We start from the raw sequence: 21,773 nt of genomic DNA, 5'->3' as shown, positions 1-21,773 counted from the left end.
TCCTCCTCGGTACGGCAGGTACCAAGGAGGGGGGGGCCATTAAAAATGTAACACGCGGGCCCCGTGTTCTGTGTCCCAGTGTTTAGTGAGGCTCCAAGGCCAAGTCCAATAGGGGCTAGAATCCTGCCTCCAGCTGCCTCAAGTGTGTGCGTGTGTGTGTGTGTGTGTGTGTTAGTGTGTTAGTGTGTGTGTTGATGTTAGAGTGTGTAAATGTGTGCATGTGGGGGCTTGCTAGTCTTAGGGTATGTGTTAGAGTGTGTGTGTGTGTGTGTGTGTGTGTGTGTGTTTGACAGAGATTTGATTCTGATTTGAACATATTACATCCATACCTTTCACATCATTTGTTCTGTAGAGCTTATTGCAGTAATACCGACACACACACAAACACACACACACACACACACACACACACAGAGACACACACACACACACACAGACACACACACACACACACACACACACACACGCACACACACACACACACACACACACACATCACAACCCCAACAAAAACAAAAACAATTCAGTTTGAGATTACAAAAGTCAAACTTTCTAACTTTTCCAGTTCAAGAACAAGCATAGCCTGTTATCCCACGGCAGGAATTTAGCCTGACCCTGTGGTCCTGCGGCCCCGCAGAGCCAGAGAGTCAGGTTCTTCAAGCAGGGCTGAAGGGCAAGTCATGGAAGAAGGGGAGAGATGAATGGACTTAAGTCAGGGAGAGGGACGCCGTTGTCAGAGTCCCGCACAGAGACGGCCGCTCGTCTGAGTCTGTATTTTGGTCCTGCCATCATGGCTCATGGTAATAATAGTCCCGGGATGGATTCGACGGGCTGGCGATATTCAGGTCGGCTGCCTTGGAAGTGGCTTCCATCGCTCACTCTCTCTCTCCTTCTCTCGATTGCTATGGTTTCGTACACCCTCTCTCACCCTGTCTCTGTCCATTTGTCTGTCCTCCATTCTCCAGTCCTCCAAACACAGCTTTTTGGGTTCTCTCTCAGAAGAAAAGAAAGAATCCAGAACTTTTTACTTCAAACTAAATGTGTGTGCTTGGAAGAGGAAGGCAAAGGAGAAGAGACTCGAGAAGAGTTGGTGAAGAGTCAAAGCAAACGTACCTATAGAGATTCCCCCTCTCTCTCTCACAGCTGATCAGGTCTTTTTCCAGGACGTTCAGTAGTGTGTGTTAAAGAGCCGGGAGCCAAGGAGAGCGGAGCGCCGGGGGAAAGAGATAGTCTGGAAGAGGTTCAATGAAAGGGAACAATGGCCGAGAACGCAACGTGATCCTTGGCCAGTGTGGCGGCCACAATGCTCACTTTGTCTCACAATGAGGCCGATTGAACCACTTTGCCGTTGAGCACCGATAACACGGTAACACCACCGCTTCAAAACTGTACCTCCGTCTAAAATGCTCAATGGTCGACTAGGTGCGCCGCTGTGTGTCTTCCCAAGCACTCGTTGTTGTCAATCGGGTTATAAGGGCTGTCCCACAAACCACAGCGGGTGGGGTATCAAATCCTTTATTATTCAAATCCATGTATCTCCGTGGGCACCCGGGGCATTTGGTTATTCTTTTGTTATTTCTGGGGCATCTACTGGAAGGATAGCGGGGGACAATGATTCAAGTAACCTCATCCCACATACCAGAAGGGGTTGGTTTCTTGGGACCGTTTTTTGGGCAGCCTAGCCTCTATTCAAGTCTTTCATAGTCGGGTATCAAGGCTTGGGTAAGTGAGGATCCCTGTCCAGGCTTTGCGCCTCTAGCCTGGGTTCCTCCAGCGGGCCGCAGGGTGGAGATGGACGGGGAGCCTGGGCCCTGATGCGGGCCCCTACGGGCAAGGTGCTGTCTGCAATATCGCCGGACCTGCTGGTGCCGAGGGAGCACCGACCTTATGGACTGCTTGGGGGGGACTGAGGCCGCTGCAGACTGCTCTAATGGTAGTTCTGGTGGTAGAGCAGCGACTGGGAGGGCAGGAGCAGCTGCAGCTCGAAGTGCTGGGCGATCATCACCAGCGTGAAGGCCTGCTCCACCTCCGCCACGAAGGCCCGGCTGTAGCCCACGTTCTCCGCCGACCGGGCCTTGTCGCCGTGCCGGGGGCGTGATGATGCTGGGCGGCAGGGTGTGGGGGTGCACAAGGTTGGAGGTGAAGGTGCGCGGAAAGCAGAACCGGTGACCGCACGCCTGAACGGGCAGTGCCACCGTTGACACCGAAGAGCAGGTTCTGCATGGTGCTGCTGGCAGTCTCGTGGGTCTTGAAGAAGGCCACGTGGGTGTGCTTGGGCTCCAGGCACGGGGACGGCGGGGAGCAGAGGACGGGGCAGCCCAGGTAGAAGGCCTCCATGGACCTGCAGGAGGACAGGGTGAAGGGAAAACACAAGTCCAGTTAGCGCTGTGAACACCTAAGATTCAAAGGCAGCGGTCTAACTAGCAGTACTTGTTATTACGGTCGCAGTGCAGGTTTAACCGATTGTCCTGCATCCACTTAAGCACCTCCAGACTGTCGTGCTATCATCATTGGGTATTGCTAGGAAAAGCTTTAATGGTAGGAAATCCACACAATTTAATATACATTTTATCTATATATTTCTTTTTTACAAATGTGCTGCCTGTAAGTCTTTCTCAAATATGGTGGTACTACGGTATGAAGGCATTTAAATGATAGTACATGAAAAAATCATAAAGCAAGAAATTATGAAACACTTATATTCATGTTTTTTGTGCGAGTTATCATTCGAAAATACACCAGGAGACAGGAGGGGGAGCAGAAAACATTGTTAGACAAAGTGTCAAAGAACCAGAACCTGAACAGAATAAAAGTTAGCAGAGCGGGTAGATGTCAAGGGAACAGTCAACGAGAGCTCGTGGACTGTACCCTCCTGGCTTCTAATTGGTCCCTGGGTCCTATACGGGGGGGGGGGGCATGTGTTTGGAACTTCCTATTTGACTGCTGTATTGCTGTAATGAGCTGGTTCTTCTGAAGTCAACATTTTTTACTTCAACAGAAGACAAGAATCGTTCCGCAATTAGTGCCGCATGGGTGTGTGTGTTTGAGTGCGCACAAACGTGTGCATGCATTTGTGTGTCCTTGTGTGTGTGAGAGAGTGAGTGAGTGAGAGAGAGAGAGACAATGTCTCACAGTTTACTATTGTGTGTTTAAAACGAGGATTCTGAGGCAAAGCTACTTTGTTATTCTCTCTCTCTTTCTCTTGTGCGACCTTATAAAGCTGGTGGTTCAGGACAGTCTAAATGGATTGGCTATTGGATTGGAGAGGTCTGTCCAGTACATTTGGCTTCGACAATGCTCTCGAGTCAGATCAACGCTGAGGTCATTAGGGTTCTCCAGTTACAGCTTTGTCTCCCGGGAATGTTAAAAAGCAAGAACTGGAGACAAAAGCCCTGGCATGTATAGTCTCACCCCATCAGGGTATGGAAATAAGGATTTTGGAGCTGGAATCCAAAATTCATCAATTATGTATTAATTAAATAAATAAGATGGCTGTTATACCCAGATTAAAGCAGTGGGTGACTTGTGTGTGAGTCTGAAAGTGAAACCAAAAGTCACAGGGGGAATGTGTGCATGCAGGGTTTTCTTGCATGCGCGAGTGTGTATGTGAGAGTGAGTGACAGTGAGTGAGTGAGTGACTGAATGACTGAGCAAGTGACTGAGTGTGTGTGTGTGTGTGTGTGTGTGTGTGTGAACCATTAGTGCAGGTGCAGCAGGAGGCTGAAGGGGCTGAAGAACACTAAGGCAGACAGACAGACATGGATGGATCGATGGGTAGATAGGGAGATGGTTGGATGGATTGGTGGATAGATCGATAGGTGCTACATTGATGGGTGGGTGGGTAGGTATATGGAGAGATGAATAAAGACTGATCAATAGCAGCGAGTCGTGTCATATGATGAAAGCCTGCACCATTGAAAACCAAAATAATGGAGGTCAGAGAGGGAGAGAGAGAGAGACAGAGAGAGAGAGAGAGAGAGAGAGTAGAAAACAGAAAATAAAACGTCAAGATGTATTGAGGAAATTGCTCCTTTAGCAGCAGTTTGCGTGCACATATGTGTTTTTGCGTGTCAGCATTTACGTCCTTTTGAGTCCTGCTTCGTGTACAGCGTTGCAGTCATTAGCTTGTTGCCATGACAACGACCACGTTCACAGATATGAGAACTGTCTCGTTCCACCGACCCGGAGTGCCACACCAATCAGAGACGTCTGTGATGTTTTAGGATTATGGGTAGTGAGGAACGTCTCAATGACAACGCAAATATTGTGTTTTACTTAAAATAAGTTTGATATCTGAAGGAGCATATAGCATTGTTTCACAATCTTGTCGTTCGTGGTAAGACTACCATGGAGAGTTATGACATTATGGCTAATAATAAAAATCCTCTATTTGGAATATTAATGGGATTTTCACTTCGGGAACCTCACTGTTGAGCTACATTAGGTAGCGGCAGTAATTAGCATCACGCAAATGTTTTGCCCCCAAAACCCCGGCCATTGACAGAGCTAAGATTCCCCCACTCGTCTCTGTCTCTGTGTCTAAACAGAAACTGAGAACCGTTCCAAATGTCTCCATGCATCACCCCCTTTCTCTGTCTTCCAGCTTTCACGCCATCTCTCCGCCCTAAACTATTCACTCAGATAGAAGCAGCCAACCAGCCATCCGGTTTTTCTAGTAACGCTGCCCTGTTCAACTTGAAACACACGCAGACATATTATCAGGCCAACATGTACGGCTACTAGTACTGCAGCTGACCACAATGAGCACAGTAAAGGATTATTTGGATCGTCTTGTTAGCTCATTTGGGAATTGAAATCTGATGCATTAGTGATGCCACCAATCAACTGAGCTTCACAGGGAATCAAAGCCAGACTTAATTGTCCTGTAAGAAAACATGAGACAACTTTATGTTGACTTTATTGGGGTGAAACAAATTTTCAAATTTTTTGAATTTGATGCGGTTGCAGGGAAGTGTAACCGTGTAACAATGTTCATCATTGTTGTGGGAAACATGAGCTTTTCCCTATCAGATAAATAAGATCTCAATCACTCTCTCTCGTTCTCTCTCGTTCTCTCTCTCTCTCTCTCTCTCTCTCTCTCTCTCTCTTTGTCTTGTTTATCCTCACCTCAGCTCCTCTCTCTAAAAAATAAAAAAACCTTCTGCTCCCACTCAATAAGGGGTTTGGTATGTACACGTGTTCTCTTTAGTGTGTTATTATTATTGTCTCTCTTCCAGCTTTGTTTTTGCTTCAAATGATTCTTATGGTTTCCAAGCAAGTCTTTCTAGCACTAAAAGGCCTTTTGTGTGTGTGTGCGTGTGTGTGAGTGTGTGTGTGTGTGTGTGTGTGTGTGTGTGTGTGTGTGTGTGTGTGTGTGTGTGTGTGTGAGTGTGAGTGTGTGTGTGTGTGACAGAGGTATATCAGGTGACACGGTGAGTAAATGCGAAAGGATTGAAAAGGCTTGAATTGGTAACTCTCTCTCACTCCCACTTTCTCACACACACACACACACACACACACACACACACACACACACACACACACACATTAATTCACTAACGTGGCTCATGGAGTTTCACGTCTGGCCCGGCCAATAATGAAGGCTCCTTAATTAAAAATGCCTGATTGGGTTTCTGTAACGATCGGTACAGATGTGACAGCATGGCAGGGGAGGCAACCTGATCTGAGGGACGCTGGACTATGATTTCAACAACGCTGACAGACATAAAGAGAGAGATGAGGGGAGAGAGAGAGTGAGTGAGAGAGAGAGAAAGAGAGAGAGAGAGAGAGAGAGACTCACTGTTTGTTAACAGTGAGTGAGTGAGAGAAGAAGAACGTCAGGGCGAAAGACCGACAGATGGATAGACCCAGAAAGAATGTGCAGAGAATGACACCAGATGAGTAAGATAAAAAAAGATCTAGCCAAGTACGCTAGATCCTATCTTAAGGGAAAGAGGCTTGTTTTTTGTGTGAGCTTAACAGGTGTATCCATGCTGGTGTTTCTGGACTTTGATTGAAACCAAGAGGGGTTGTGCTGTTCGAAAGGATCCTCATTCTCCTCTCTCACTATCTCTCTGTTCCCCTCCATTATTTACTTCTCCCAGGGGAAGTGGTTGTCTGTTACTTTAGTACCTGAAAGAGCCTGGTCCTCCAAATGCATTCCGAGAATTTACCATACTCAACATAAATTATTCCCTCCTTCCTTCCTGCATTCATTCTTTCTTTCTTTCTTTCTTTCTTTCTTTCTTTCTTTCTTTCTTTCTTTCTTTCTTTCTTTCTTTCTTTCTTTCTTTCTTTCTTTCTTTCTTTATTGCTTTCTGTATGTATTTATTTGTGTATTTCCTTGGCTACAATCCTTTATGAAGGAGGTGTATTAGTAGGGGTGAGAACAGGTGTAGCTCATTAAGAAAATTATGTCTCTCTAGGTCATAATTAACATCACGAGTTACACCTGTGTTCAGCCCTGCTTCTGCAGCTCTGTGGTAAAGGCTCGTCCATACCAGAGCCATACCTCCTGCCGGCTCCGTAAGAATGTAGGAGCTTACCATAATATGATCTTACAGCTGCTTTAAGAAATGAACGCATTTTCTGACTTCATTGACTATTAAATTCTCATTTGTTGTGTTTTACGCAGTGGTGTAATTGTTGCAATAAGCGTACTCCCTTCGTAGTTCTACAGAAATATATACATAAAGCGAGCGGATACATGAATATCAAATTGCTTTAGACATATGTATCGATGAGTTACTAAAGCAACCAACACAGTGGTTTGGATAAACCCTTGAACTTGAGATAAGAGAGCGTACCACCTTTTCTAAGCAAGTTCAGTATATGTTCGCATGTTAGCTATGAGTGCTTAATGCACCGTAGAGTGAGTCAGTGCACATTACGCAGTACGGTTCAGTTTCCAGTCCCTTTCTTCCATCACTGACAACAATACACAATCCCCCCATCCAATAATGGCTGCCTTAACCCAAACGGTAGATAGAGGACCTACAGGTGATACACAGCAGGATGCTGCTAGAACCAGGAGCATTTGGTGCTCCAAAAATGTTAAATGTTAAATGGTAAATAGACTGCATTTATATAGCGCTTTAATCCAAAGCACTCTACAATATTGCCTGACATTCATCCATTCATGCACACATTCACACACCAACGGTTCAACCATGTAAGGCGACAGCCAGCTGGTCGGGTGCAGTAAGGGTTAGGTGCCTTGCTCAGGGACACTCAAGGAGGAGCTAGCAACCTTATGATTACCAGCCAACCCGCTCTACCTCCTGAGCTACTCCTGCGAAAATACTTTACACCAAGGGCGTAGGAACCGGGGGGCACGGAGGGGACGTGTCCCCTCCAATATTGGAGACAGGCGCATTTGTCTCACCTAAAAATTATACCGGGGGGAGAAAAATATTTTATTTTATTTTGAAAGCGCAACACAGCGTCTTGTCACCGCTTCTTATTCAAAAAAACTGGATGATTGAGCAATTAAAGAATTGATTTGATATTCATCATTTCATTACTGCCATTCAAAATGTGTTTTCCTTTACATTTACAAATGTATCTTTTTAGTAGAATAAAATATATTTGTGAATTATTTTAGTGTAGTTAATTTGTGACATATTTCTGTTCAAACCATTAACGGATCTGTCATGTTTCCGATGTGTGTCCCCCCCCAATGTTAAACTCATTCCTACGCCCCTGCTTCACACTATCAGAAATATCACATCAAATACCACACACAATCAGAAACATCACATAACACCGCACATGCTATCAGAGGTACACAAATGTGTGTGGCTGTAAAAGAGCCGCTCTGCTAACGAGGTTATGACAGGGTCCTGATGCTACGCTAGCCTCTGGTGCTAGCAGACGGCCCCCCCCTGATCCTGTCATCTGCTCTCATCTCCTGTTCTGACCCTGACCCCCCGCCGGAGGACCTTTACGACCCCGTCACGCTGACACACACACACACACACACACACACACACACACACACACATATACATTCTCCCTCACTTGTTTATCCTCAATTCCAGGCATATGTCTCTAAAGGCTAGAGGTCACAGCAAAACTTTGTGTGTGGTGTGTGTGTGTGTGTGTGTGTGTGTGTGTGTGTGTATTATTATGTACTGGGAGTGATGCTGGCCTACATAAAACCTTCCCATGCACGTTAACCATCAAATATATTCACAAAACTCATTCTCACCCTTGGGCAAACACACACAAACACACACACAGGTTTTTGCAAGCACACAATAAATAAAGAAATATAATGTTGTTGGGCATTTTATTTGCCAGCGATAGCGCCATTGATACTGATGGAACATATATCCCAATGCCTGGTTATAGGGTTAGTACCTTTGAGCAAGGTATAGGCCTGTAAAAAAAAAAAATGCATAGGCATGGAATTTGACTACCCACTTAGTCAGAAAGTCCATACTATTGTATCACCAAAAGGAGCACTTTTCCACATATCATAACAAGAATATGGACTATGGATAGGTAAGAAAACTCAATACAACGTTCAGGTGAGAAACCTTTATAACCTGAAGATGTCTGCTGTCCATAGAATGGATTCAATCCCAAATGACACATGCAGACAGCTGTGGTTAAACGTAACAGCTGCGGTCCGACACTCGACTCAACTGTCATGCAGCTGCCTCATTGGTCAGCAGCAGCGTATAGTTTTTGCGGTGGGGATTTTGCGAGAGAGAGAGAGAGAGAGAGAGAGAGAGAGCATTACCAGTGTTATATTCTGCAGTGCTCTCTAATGGGGCGTTTCAACCGTTTGATACGGTACGGTACGGTACGGTACGGTGCGGTACGATACGGTACGGTACGGTACGGTACGGTACGGTACGGTACGGTACGGTGAGGTGCGGTGCGCTAAGGTCCGGCATGGTTTCGCGTTTCTCCCGCCAAAAGTTGGGCAGGGTCAGGCATTAGGCTCGCTGAGCTGAGCTTAGCCTTACTTATTTTTCGGTACTCCTCAGTTGGGGTACCAAGCGGTCTCCAAGGGTGCCGGAAAGGTGAAGCTACACACGCCGTCCATTGATTGGTTGACAGAGCCGTCACTTCCATGCGACACCTTCACCTGTCGCACTTCCGTGCGACCCAAGTGACCAAAATGTGGGGGATAATAACAAACATACACAGGTAGGTATTTCTGGACAATGGCTCATTTGAAAAGGTGTATGCCAGTAGACTGAAGGCTACGGGGGCAGACGGTGCAAAAAGGGACATAAAGGCGTAGTGATGATGTCGGTCACCCACCTCGGTCATCTCCCAGCTGAAGCGGGGATGTTGCGGTGATTCTCCGGGCAGTGCTGGCTGCCCATCTCTATTTGGACTTGGTTCCCCCTGGAGTAGTTTTGCCTCTCCATCTGATGTGCCTCTTGTGAGTGTAGTCAGTAGAGGATTGGTCCTTGCGGGTTTATGAGCTGGAATCTGTTTATTTTTTATTTTTGGACTTTCTTCAAAAACGCGCTTTTGCGCTGCTTTCGGTCTGTTCCCATTGGGGGGGCTCATTTTCCAGAAAGCACACACACACACACACACACACACACACACACACACACACACACACACACACAAACACACTCACGGGTGCTCACAGATCATTCGGGAACAAGCAGGAGGTAAGGGGATAACCCAGGATGCTGATTTGACCCCAAGTGACAATAGATGGTTTGATTCATGATCTAGGTATCAAGTCCATTATTATTACAATACATGCATCTTGGCGGTCACCCTTCTTATTTGGTTCGTCTGGTCTTTTGTTATTTATGGGGCATCTCCTGGAGGGATGGACGGGTGATGATTCAAGTAACCTTATCTATAAAGTTTATCCCTTGGATTTGCCTTGGCACTCATAGTTATTTGGGCACTGTAGCCTCTACTCAAGTCTGTTATAGACATCCGATCTAACCTATCTGCGTATAAATAACACGATTTGAACGTCCAATTTTGGCGTGCAGGTGACAATTCAGCCAATCCTTCCCATTGACTTCTGTAGAGAGCAGACGAGCCCAAATACCAAGCATAACCTAAAGCGGTCGTTTCTCAAGGGAAAATGAAATATTTTGATATAGTTTCAGCATTAAAATTAGTTTTGAAAACATTTCTAGTGTAGTTAAGTAATGAATAGTTATTCTTTCAGGTATCGCCAATTTTATTTTTTAATCAAGTCCGAAACTATATAAAAATATTACATTTTCCACATTTCCCTAAAATACATGTAAGCCTTCTTGTTTGCAAGTTTAATGGTGATGTCATGACCGTTCAATCGGCTCTCCACAGCGAAGGATTGGCCTACCAACTGCACGCAAAAGTGTACATGGCGCCTACACACTTCACTCTGTTTGAAAGTGTCAAATCGGGTTATATTTACGCAGATGGATGAGACCGGGTTGGTTTCAGTCGGGTTACAAGGCTTGGGTCGGTGAGGATCCCTGCCCAGGCTTCGCCCCTCTAGCCTGGGTTCCTCCAGCAGGCCGCAGGGTGGATGTTGACGTGGAGCCCGGGCCCGACCCGGGCCCCTGCGGGGACGCGGCCTGGGGCCGGCGAGGCAGCACCGACCTCACGGACTGCTTGGGGGTCTGAGGCCGCTGCGGAGTGCGCTGCTGAAAGTTCCGGCGATAGAGCAGCGACTGCGAGTGCAGGAGCAGCTGTGTGTACTGCACCTCCGGCATAATGAGCTTCAGGCAGTTCTCCTGGGCCTGGCTGGACGTCACCTGGCTGAGGTTGGCCGGCAGGTCGTAGCCCACGATGTCCACCTTGGCGTTGGGCTGCCAGGGACGGAGGTCCTTGTTTTTGATCTGCGAGGCCGAGCGCATCAGCGGCATGCGCCGGCCGAAGCAGTTCCTCACCAGCTGGTCCTGGTGCTTGCGCAGCAGACGCACCTCCCGGGCCACGCACGCCGGGCCAATGGCGGCGATCTGGCGCCACAGCGAGGCGTTGAAGTGGTCGTAGAGGCGGGCGTCCAGGGCGTTCCACTCGCGGATCTTAGCGGAGAGGTCCGGCGAGAGGCTCCGCTTGGAGCTGAGCGTGCGCATGTTGAGCTTCAGGTACAGCACGTCCTCCAGGTCCCAGGAGAGCAGGTGGCGAAGGAGCACCAGCGACTCGTCGAAGTGCTCGGCGATCATCACCAGTGTGAAGGCCTGCTCCACCTCCGCCACGAACGCCCGGCTGTAGCCCACGTCCTCCGCCGAGCGGTCCTTGTCGCCGCCCAGGTCGAAGGTCAGGGTGTTGCGGGCGTACATGGCGTCCTTCTCCTTGGGCCGGTAGTAGCGCAGGGGCTCCTCCAGGAAGGCCTCCAGGGAGCAGTTGGGCACACGCTTGAAGCTCTGGCAGATCTGGTTGTAGTAGCTGAAGAGCGACTCGAACATGAGGCCCGGCTCGCGCAGGATGGTGATGTATACCGTGTTTTCGGGCATCAGCCGTCGCAGCTCGGCCCGGCTGAAGCGCATGTGGTTGGTGACGATGGAGGGCGGCAGGGTGTGGGGGTGCACGAAGTGGGAGGTGAAGGTGCGCGGGTAGCAGAACTGGTGGCCGCACGACTGGATGGGCAGCGCCACCGTCAGGTTGTGGCGCTCGGCGAAGCGGAAGAGCAGGTTCTGCATGGTGCTGCTGGCAGTCTTGTGGGTCTTGAGGAAGGCCACGTGGGTGTGCTTGGGCTCCAGGCACGGGGACGGCGGGGAGCAGAGGACGGGGCAGCCCAGGTAGAAGGCCTCCATGGACCTGCAGGGGGACAGGGTGAAGGGACACATCTGGTTAGTGTGGTTGGAAAGCCCCACTGTTGTTATCATGTGTCTTCATCTTTTTGTTGTGATTATTATTGACTTATTTGGGGATAGTATTTCTTCCTTCAGTTGTTTAGGCATAAAACCACTCCAACCCTGAACACCTGGGAGTTGTCAAATGAAATAGGCAAATGTTAACTGGAAGTAAGGAAGTCCCAAAAAAGTCGAGAGGGAGCGCTATAACTTGCAGTCAACCTAAATGGTCATGCAAATTTCTGAAACTTGGTATTTAGTCCTTATTTTACATGCTGAATTACATCATCTTTACATCATCTTTTTGCCTCAATGACCCATAAAGACCGTCTCCATCTATTTTTCAATACTTCTAAAGTTTTGAAAAACTTAAAAAAATATCTGAAAAACTGACCAGTGCACCCAAACATTTGAACAGATGCACCTTAATAATGCCTGACCTTATGGTATTTTATATATTTTTATAATAATAAAAGGAAAACCTTTATGCAAATTCCCCCTATTATTTATTCATCAAGTCTGCTTCAAGTCTGAGTACACCAGGGATCTATAACTTGGTACGCCCATCAAGGACGACCAGCTTGGGTTATGTGGAAAGTTTTGTGTTGAAAGTCTCACCAAGGTATTTTTTTTAATGGAAGTTAATGGGGAAGAAACGCTGACTTCAACCATTCCGAAGGCAAACAACTCAGAGCTGTCAGAGTTGGTACACATATAAAAGCCGCACTTAAGCAGGTCTCCAAAAAGAAAAGGACCTCTTTTGTGACCGGGGGTGCTATAACTCGCCATCAAAGAAAAGCGATCAGCCCCATCAGAATCACAAGTGGGCTTCAAAGCGGCACAGGGACTTGAAACTTGTCGTGCTCCCTCATTAGCCTTGCAACATTAGCGTATTAGCATGCCCATGGAATATTGTGCACACGCAGTGGCGACTGGTCATTAGGGGCAAGTGGGGCTCGTCCCATAAAAAATTGCTTTTTTATGAAAATTACCATTTTTATTTGTAATATATTAGGGCTGTAACTTTTTCCAAAAATGAATTTCAAACAAAATTAAAATGCCCCGTAATTTGTTTGGATGGATGTCTGTATGCCTGCAAAGCCAGTAGCAACAGTAATAAAAGTGAAGGGGTCTACATTTTTGTTGAAAGATTTCGGCAGTTTAGACGCTGTTTAGCGTATGACTGCCCTTCACAGGTCAGATGTTGAACTCGATTTTTACACACAGTCCTGTGTTGTGCATGATAGCCGGGAGCAGGTCAACGTCTACAAAGATCGCCACGACTTTGAAAACAAACGGGTGACGTCACGGACACTGGTTCGTCATTTAAAAGAATAAAAAATATTAGCCTAGCCCCACCTGTTTTTTACATGTAGAAACGCCACTGCGCACACGACAAGTTGGCTTTTCCAACCACATGCCTTTTCTCGGTCTGACTATTAGTACTTTAATTGCTGTTATTACGGTCACAGTTCAGGATTGGTGTCCTGCATCCACTCTCATACCCCGATGTGAATGGTAGGAAATCCACACAATTTCTGTTTTTTATGTTTAACAAATATTCTGCCTAAATATGGTGATAAGAAAGCAATGAAAACTAAAATTGCCTAATGTTCAGTGTTGGATAATCACAACATGTGAACTCAGCATAAGTTAAAACGAGAGAATTATCCCTCGAGAAGACGCCGGGAGAAGTCTGCTATGAAGAGAAGGGGGAGCAGAGAGCCTCGTTAGACAAAGTAGAAAAAGTATCAAAGAACTAGAACCTGAACAGAATAAAAGTTAGAAGATGTCAAGGGAACAGTCAAGGAGAGCACGTTGACTGTTCCCTTGACATCTAGCCGCTCGGCTTGCTTTCTGCTAACTCTCTCGTTGACTGTTCCTTCCTCTCTTCTAATTGGTCCCTGGGCCCTATACAGCAATGCGCTGTGGCACCTTCTTCCACTGCTATAAGTAGCGGAAGCTTCAAGTTGGAGCTGGTTCTTCCCAGATCTGCACTTTTAACTTTTTCAACTTCCACAGAAGAAAAGGATTCTGCCGCAATTGGTGCAGCATAAATGTGTGTGCACATGTGTGCATTTGAGAGAGAGAGAGGGAGAGAGAGGGAGAGAGAGAGAGAGAAAATGTGTCACTGTTTGCAATTTTGTGTTTAAAACGACGATGGTGAGGCACAGCTACTATGTTGTTCCCCTTCTCTGGTTCAGGACGGTCAAAATGGATTGGCTATTGGATTGGAGAGGTCTGTCCAGTACATTTGGCTTCAACAATGCTCTTGAGTCAGATCAACGCTGAGGTCATTAGGGTTCTCCAGTTACAGCTCTGTCACCCGGGAACGTTAAAAAGCAAGAACTCGAGACAAAAGCCCTGGCATGTATAGTCTCACCCCCATCAGGGTACGGAATTATGGATTATGGAGCTGGAATCCAAAATTCATCAATTATGTATTCAATGACTGAATTAAATTAATTAATTTAATTCTGTTCAACAAACCAGTTCAACTTTCATACTTCATTGGGTAAAAAACAGTGGGTGGCTTGTGGGGTGTGTCTGAGTCTAATAGTGAAACTAAAATGTGTGCATGCAGGGTTTTCTTTGCTGGGTGTCTGCACCCGTTCACACGTGTGTGAACGCGTGTGTGTGTGAACGCGTGTGTGTGTGTGCGCGTGTGTGTGTGTGTGCGTACCAGCTCTCCAAGTGCCCCCCATGGTGCAGCAGGAGGCTGACGGTGCTGATGACCACAAAGGCCAGGAAGATCTTCTTCTGGATCATCTCTCGCCAAACCTCACTGCCACTCCCCACGCTGCAGGAGAGAGAAGACGATGGGATAGAGGGGCTTTTAGTTGTATAGCCCCTTCATCTGACTCTAAATTAAACAGACAGACAGACAGACAGACAGACAGACATGGATGGATCGATGGGGAGATGGGGAGATGGTTGCATGGATTGGTGGATAGGTCGATGGGTGCTACATTGATGGGTGGATGCAGTGTGGCTGGGTAGCTATCTGGAGAGATGAATAAAGACCGATCGATTGTAGCTAGATGGATGGAAGGGAGACGTGTGAGATGGAAGAAAGATGAAATCGTGCAGGATTGAAAACCAAAAAATACAGGCCAAAATAATGGATTTAAGGGAGAGAGAGGTTTATTTATATCAAGATGTATTTGACTTAATTCAGAGCCAATAACAATTCGGAAACCTGAACAAAAGACAAAGGTACAATACTGTGTACATAATCCTTTTGAGAGTGAAGGAACTACTCCAATAAACCATTGCGTCTGATACTTTTCCAATGACTTCCCACATAACGATAGATTAGCAATTAATGAACTTTGTCTTTATAATGGTTTATTTTTAGTTTTCTTGAACCCCTTGTGTCAGGTCGTATTTGAACACAATATGAGGTTTTAAAAATAAGTCGAAGGAAGGGTGAAGAAAGCGTGCTATTCTGATGACTACGACTTAGTTGTGATACTTTTGAAGTAGCTTCGTCAAAATTTGCGTGTGACACATACTATGTGTGTCTGAGAAGCTTCACCTCCGCTCGGAAATGGACAACACAATCAACCGCTGGCCAGAGGGGGTTCCACACAAACACCATATTGTTATGCAGTAAATATCCCGGCCCCTTTCACAATAGTGTTGTTATACATTGAAGTTTCCGTGGGTGAGGGTGTATAACTATATAGTGTTCCATCTGTCGACATGGTACAACGCTTCGTTCTTGACTGCTAAACTGCTCAAGCGTCCATCCTATGGTGGTTCAGATGAGTCCCTCTGAGCTTCTCAACGAACCTCGAACCTCACTGTTGAGCTATAAATAAGCAATATATATCATAAACATCCCGCAAATGTTTTGCCCCAAAACCCTGGCCATTGTCAGAGCTGAGATCCCCCCTCCCCTCTCTGTCTCTGTGTCTAAACAGAAACTGGGAACCGTTCCAAATGTCTCCATGCATCACCCCCTTCCTCTGTCTTCCAGCTTTCACGCCATTTCTCCGTCTCTCCGCCCCCTCCTTCACACGCAGGCAGACATATTCTCGGGCTAACATGTACGACGACTAGCAGTACTTTTGCTAACTATTTCGTTTGTACCCCAGTAGCACCATAAAGGATTACTTGGATAGTCGTGTTACCCCAGTGGGAATTGAAATCTCATTATGCATTAATGATGGGCGCCAATCAACTGAGCTTCACAGGGAATCGAAGCCAGACTTAATTGTCCTGTAGGAAAAAATGAGACAACTTTAACATTGACTTTATTGGGTTGAAAGGAATTTTCACATATTATTTGAATTTGATATAGTTTAGTCTAGGTTTAATTGTTTTGTATTAAAACATTAGTAAACATCATTAAATAAGCTAAGGTTACAGATACATCACAAAATACGTTATTGTCGTCATCATCCAAGGTTCCAAGGTTATTTCCGATCCAAGGTTATTTTGGGGTTTGTATTTTTTTTTAAATGCCAGAAATTATCCGTCAGAAACTAATATAGGGAGATGTGGTTACAATTTAATTCAACAATTCCAATAAATGACTTTAGTGAACAGATGGAGTTTTGCTGCCTCAAGTAGGAACGTATCTGTGACACACACACACACAAACACACAATTTTCTTATTTAGAATTGATCAATGTGATATAGAAACATTACAAGTTTATTAAACCAACACGTACAGGTGACGTCACACCTTCATGTTATATGTACTTATGAGTGTCTTGGTATCGTTTTAAGACTGTGAGGTGAAACTAAATACGTGAATGCAGGGAAAATTAAACCGTGTAACAATGTTCGTCATTGTTGTGGGAAACATACACCTTTTCCCTGTTAGATCAATAAGATCCCTATCGCTTTGCTCGCTCTCTCCCCCCTAATTTCCTTGTCTTGTTTATTATCCCCTCAACTCCTATCTCTCCATAAAAGTAAGAAATGGGAACTATGTACACAGATATTTATATTTACTGTGTTTAACTTTAACGTTTTATTCTCTCTCTTCCTTTGCATCAAATCCTTCAAGTGGTTTCCCAGCAGCTGAACAGTGAAGATATGAGTTAAAATTAGGACCACTCTGGCACAGAGGGGAGACAATTGGTAAAGGTGAAAGTCCTCTTTTCCAGCACTTAAAGGCAGTTTGTGTGCGTGTGTGTGTGTGTGTGTGTGTGTGTGTGTGTGTGTGTGTGTGCGTGCGTGTGCGTGTGTGTGTGCAACTGTATGGGCAAAAGGAACGAACACTCAATCGTGTGTGTCACGGCCATAACTGCACACACACAGAAGCGTGTGTGTGTGTGTGTGTGTTTGTGTGTGTGTGCATGCATGTGTGTGTGTGTGTGTGTGTGTGTGTTCATGTGAGTGTGTGTGACAGAGGTAGATCAGGTGACATGGTGAGTTAATAAGAAAGGATTGAAGAGGCTCAGTTTGAAACTCTCTGTCGCTCTCATTCTCACTCTCTCTCTCTCACTCACTCACTCACTCACTCACTCACTCACTCACTCACTCACCCACAAACTCACTCACTAAAGTGGCTCATGGAGTTTCACGTCTGGCCCGGCCAATAATGAAGGCTCCTTAATTAAAAATGCCTGATTGGGTTTCTGTAACGATCGGTACAGATGTGACAGCATGGCAGGGGAGGCAACCTGATCTGAGGGACGCTGGACTATGATTTCAACAACGCTGACAGACATAAAGAGAGAGATGAGGGGAGAGAGAGAGAGTGATAGACAATATATACATATATATATATATATATATATAGAGAGAGAGAGAGAGAGAGAGAGAGAGAGAGAGAGAGAGAGAGAGAGAGAGAGAGAGACAAAGAGCAGATAGTGAGACCGAGGAGAGAGGGATACACATAGTATATATATATATATATATATATATATATATATATATATATATATATATATATGTATATATTATGTATATGCAGATATATAAATAGAGAGAAAGAGAGAGAGAGATGAGAGACTCAAAGATGAGAGGGAGAGAGGAGATAGAACGAGTTGGCAGAGGGATAGACAGAGTAGATAGAGAGAGAAGTTAATATTTATTAGTCAATAGTGAGTCAGTGAAAGAGGAAGAACATCAGGGTGAATGGACAAATCCAGAAAGAATGTGCAGAAAATTACACCAAATGAAGGCATGTAAAAAGAAAAAAAAGTATGCAGTCGTATATTTTTCCATAGCAACGACTTTCTTTGCAATTTCCTCCTTTGAATCTTCAATGCTGTTCACATCAACTTTATTTTTTCATATATTCATATTGAAATTATGATCTTTCTTACTATGATGATTATGACATTTCTGATCTTTCGTGTGTGTGTGTTTGTGTGTGTTTTTTTGTGTGTAGTTATCGGCCCACAAAGTAGGCAGGGTTGTTTTTCATGTAAGCAAAACTGGTGTATTCATGCTGGTGTTTTTGGAATTTGTATGGAACCAAGAGGGGTGGGGCTGTTGGAATGGCTCCTCATTCTCCTCTCTCACTATCTCTCTGTTTCCCTCCATTATTTCCTTCTCCCAGTGGAGGTGGTTGTCCGTTACTTTAGTACCTGAAAGTGCCTGGTCTTCCAAATGCATTCCCAGAACTCACCATACTGAACATAAATTATTCCTTTGTTCCTTTCTTTCTTTCTTTCTTTCTTTCTTTCTTTCTTTCTTTCTTTCTGTATGTATGTTTGCATGTATGTATGTATGTATGTATGTATGTATGTATGTATGTATGTATGTATGTATGTATGTATGTATGTATCCTTTATGATGGAGGTGTATGAGTAGGGGTGAAAACAGGTGTAGTTCATTAAGTAAATTATTGGTCTGTAGGCATGCCAGTGGCAATACATGCGAACAAAACCCAGCAAGCGGAGGAATAAATACAACATTGTTTTTAAACGTATGCATCGATAAGTTACTAAAGCGATCAACACAGTGGTTTGGATAAACCCTTGAGCTTGAGATAAGAGAACGTACCACCTTTTCTAAGCAAGTTCAGTTATGTTCGCATGTTAGCTATGAGTGCTAAATGCACCGTAAAGTGAGTCAGTGCACATTACGCGCAGCACGGGTCTGGTAGGAACGGATTGGATGGTGACGAGGCCTATTGCCAGCTGCCGTTCTTTATTTCTTTCTTCCATCTCTGAAAACAATCCCCTCGTCCAATAATGGCTGCCTTAATCAAAAGGGTTGATAGAGGACCTGCAGGTGATAGGGTGCACAGCCGGATGCTTCTAGAACCAGGAGCAATATATGCTCCAAAAGTACAGCTCACTATAACACCGCACATGCTAACAGAGGCACGCACGTGTGTGTGGCTGTAAAAGAGCCGCCCTGCTAACGAGGTTATGACAGGGTCCTGATGCTACGCTAGCCTCTGGTGCCAGCAGATGGCCCCCCCCTGATCCTGTCATCTGCTCTCATCTCCTGTTCTGACCCTGACCCCCCGCCGGAGGACCTTTACGACCCCGCCACGCTGACGCATAAACAAAACACACACACACACACACACACACACACACACACACACTCATATACATTCCCCCTCACTTGTTAATCCTCACTTCCAGGCATATGTCTCTAAAGGCTTGTGTTTAAGGTATTTAAGGAGATGCAGTCAGAGCTAAGAATTTGCATCACCTCTAATGTAAATTAGTAGGCTAGAGGTAACAATAAAACTCTGTGTGTGTGTGTGTGTGTGTGTACGGTGTGTGTGCGTGCGATTATTTTGCTCATTACCCTTTTAGTAGGTAAGTCGATGTTAAGTAATCACCTAAAGGAACACTCGCCCTCATATCATGATAAGAATACGGAATATTGAATATGGAATATGGATGCAAACACCATATAACTTTCAGATGATAACCCTTCATAACCAGAAGCAGCCCGGATGATCTGCGAAATGAACAGTTGTGCTTAAACGGAACAGCTGCAGTCCGACACTCGACCCAACTGTCGTGGTTAGAATCTGCAGCTGCCTCATTGGTCAGCAGCAGACACTGACTGGAATATATATACATATATATATATATATATATATATATATATATATATATATATATATATATATATATACATAGAGAGAGAGAGAGAGAGAGAGAGAGAGAGAGAGAGAGAGAGAGAGAGAGAGAGAGAGCATTGCCATCGTGGTTTTTTCTACATGGCTCTCTAAAGGAAGTATGGAGAAAGGTGTGACTCACGTTCTTTTGAATTAAATATAAACGGGTTGCACTTGACAACATCGACTTATATATTTGCAGGGATAAAATAACACGTCTCACTGCCATATTTGTAGTTTCTTTCAGCACTGTTTGCAATACTGGATCACACAGTTCTGAAAGTAATTGGATTTAAGAGCACCTATTGGCATGAGGCCAAAGGAACACAACATATTTACAGACAACAGTAGAATAGTTGTTTAACCTAGGGTTAGGTTACGTTAGCTTAACCCTAACCCTAACCCTAATGTTGGAATGGTTGGTTTGACATATTTTCATTTTTGTTTCTGCTTTCCCGATAGTGTGTATATTATGAACTTGGGGAGGGATGTTGCGAAATCAGTTATTGGTGGAAAAAAACATAACCATAGTGATGACAAAGTGACAAGTAAGGACAAAACGTAGAATTTAAATGTTTTTTTAAATGCGCACACACACACACACACACACACACACAATCAACCCAGTCAAGACAGACTGGACTCCCTATGGTGTTTTTCAGAAGCAACCCCACCCTATTCCTGGACATGTTAGAGGGACAGAGGGCAAGAGACACAAACACACACACACACACACACACACACACACACACACACAGTGTGTTCGAAAATGTTGGGCCTTATCTTCAATCAGTGTGTGAGAGTGTGTGTGTGTGTGTTTGTGTGATTCTGGTGTCCCCATGAAAACTGATACGTTCATGATATATTTATGTTATAATCCTCTTGCAATTTTGTGTGTCTGCTTCCTTGTCTGTGCATATATGTCTATGTGTGTGTTTGTGTCTGCATGCGCGTGTGTGATTTGTGTATGTGTGTGCATGCCTAGTGTGTGTATGTGTATAATGTGTCTCGTGTGTGATGTAGTGAATGTAGATCATTACTTGTCTGATAGGCAGACTCTCTGCGGAGCCTCTTTCCCAGACTCCACAGCCTGGGCTGAAGCACCCCCGAGAGAGAGAGAGAGAGAGAGAGAGAGAGAGTGAGAGAGAGAGAGAGGGAGAGAGGGAGAGAGAGAGGTTGCTGAGAGACAGGGCAGGGATTAAGACAGACCGACAAACAGATGGCTAGACAGAGAGACAAGACATTCAGGTGGACATAACAGATAGACAGACGGATGGATGGATGGACAAACAGACAGAAAGACAGACGTAAGACACGAACGTAACAGACGACCGGAAAGACCGACATATCGGACAGACAGACAGACGGTCAGACAGACAGGCGGCCCAGACAGACGTAGAGAGAGGAACAGCAGGGGGAGAGAAAGGGAAAGTGTGATGGCGTGGAGTCTTATGGGCTTAGCGTTACACCGTTGTCCGTTGATTAAAAGAGGGACAAGGTGTTATGATGCTTTCATCAACATCTGGGGGATCAGAGCGACAGGACTCTAGACCCAACGTGGAAGGTCCGCACGACAGCCGCAGTGAAGAGGTGTGCCAGGGAGGGAGATTGAATTGTAGGAGGGAAGCAAGACATGGGTGGGTTGAGGGGGACACAGGGGGGGAGATACAAAGAGATGGGGCAATAAAGGAGGAGAGAGGGATCAGAGAGAGTGGCAGAGAGGGGGGGGGGGGGGGGGTGCAAATTGATGGATACATTTGCAGAGAACACAAGTACCTTTATGACTCGTCTCTAAATATATACGTGTGTGTGCGTGTGTGCATGCTATTATATAGATTGTTGAATGAATTGAGTCGTTTAAAATAGTTTTATTTATTCATTACCCATTATAGTTCCTGACCTACTCTGCCAGTTGAGGCATTTAACCTCGGTTATCGACTGGGTT

General features: G+C 45.4%; 1 protein-coding gene across 1 annotated transcript in view; it reads right to left on the bottom strand.

Annotated features, from left to right (window-relative positions):
• Positions 1 to 211: 211 nt before the first annotated feature.
• The window catches only part of gal3st3 (galactose-3-O-sulfotransferase 3), a 25,490-nt gene continuing 3,928 nt past the window's right edge, over positions 212 to 21,773 (bottom strand). The window contains exons 2-4 of the mRNA XM_079757824.1: positions 14,461 to 14,577; positions 9,277 to 11,742; positions 212 to 2,341 (exon numbers count right to left, since the gene is read on the bottom strand). Of these exons, the coding sequence (XP_079613950.1) occupies positions 10,428 to 11,742; positions 14,461 to 14,546 (1,401 nt within the window). The 5' untranslated portion in view covers positions 14,547 to 14,577 and the 3' untranslated portion in view covers positions 212 to 2,341; positions 9,277 to 10,427. The remainder of the gene's footprint in view (positions 2,342 to 9,276; positions 11,743 to 14,460; positions 14,578 to 21,773) is intronic.

The sequence above is a fragment of the Pollachius pollachius genome (genome assembly GCF_949987615.1).
Source record: "Pollachius pollachius genome assembly, chromosome: 20".
NCBI lineage: Eukaryota > Metazoa > Chordata > Actinopteri > Gadiformes > Gadidae > Pollachius > Pollachius pollachius.
The sequence above is the reverse complement of the archived record's forward strand: the minus strand, read 5'-3'. Positions and strand labels throughout refer to the sequence as shown.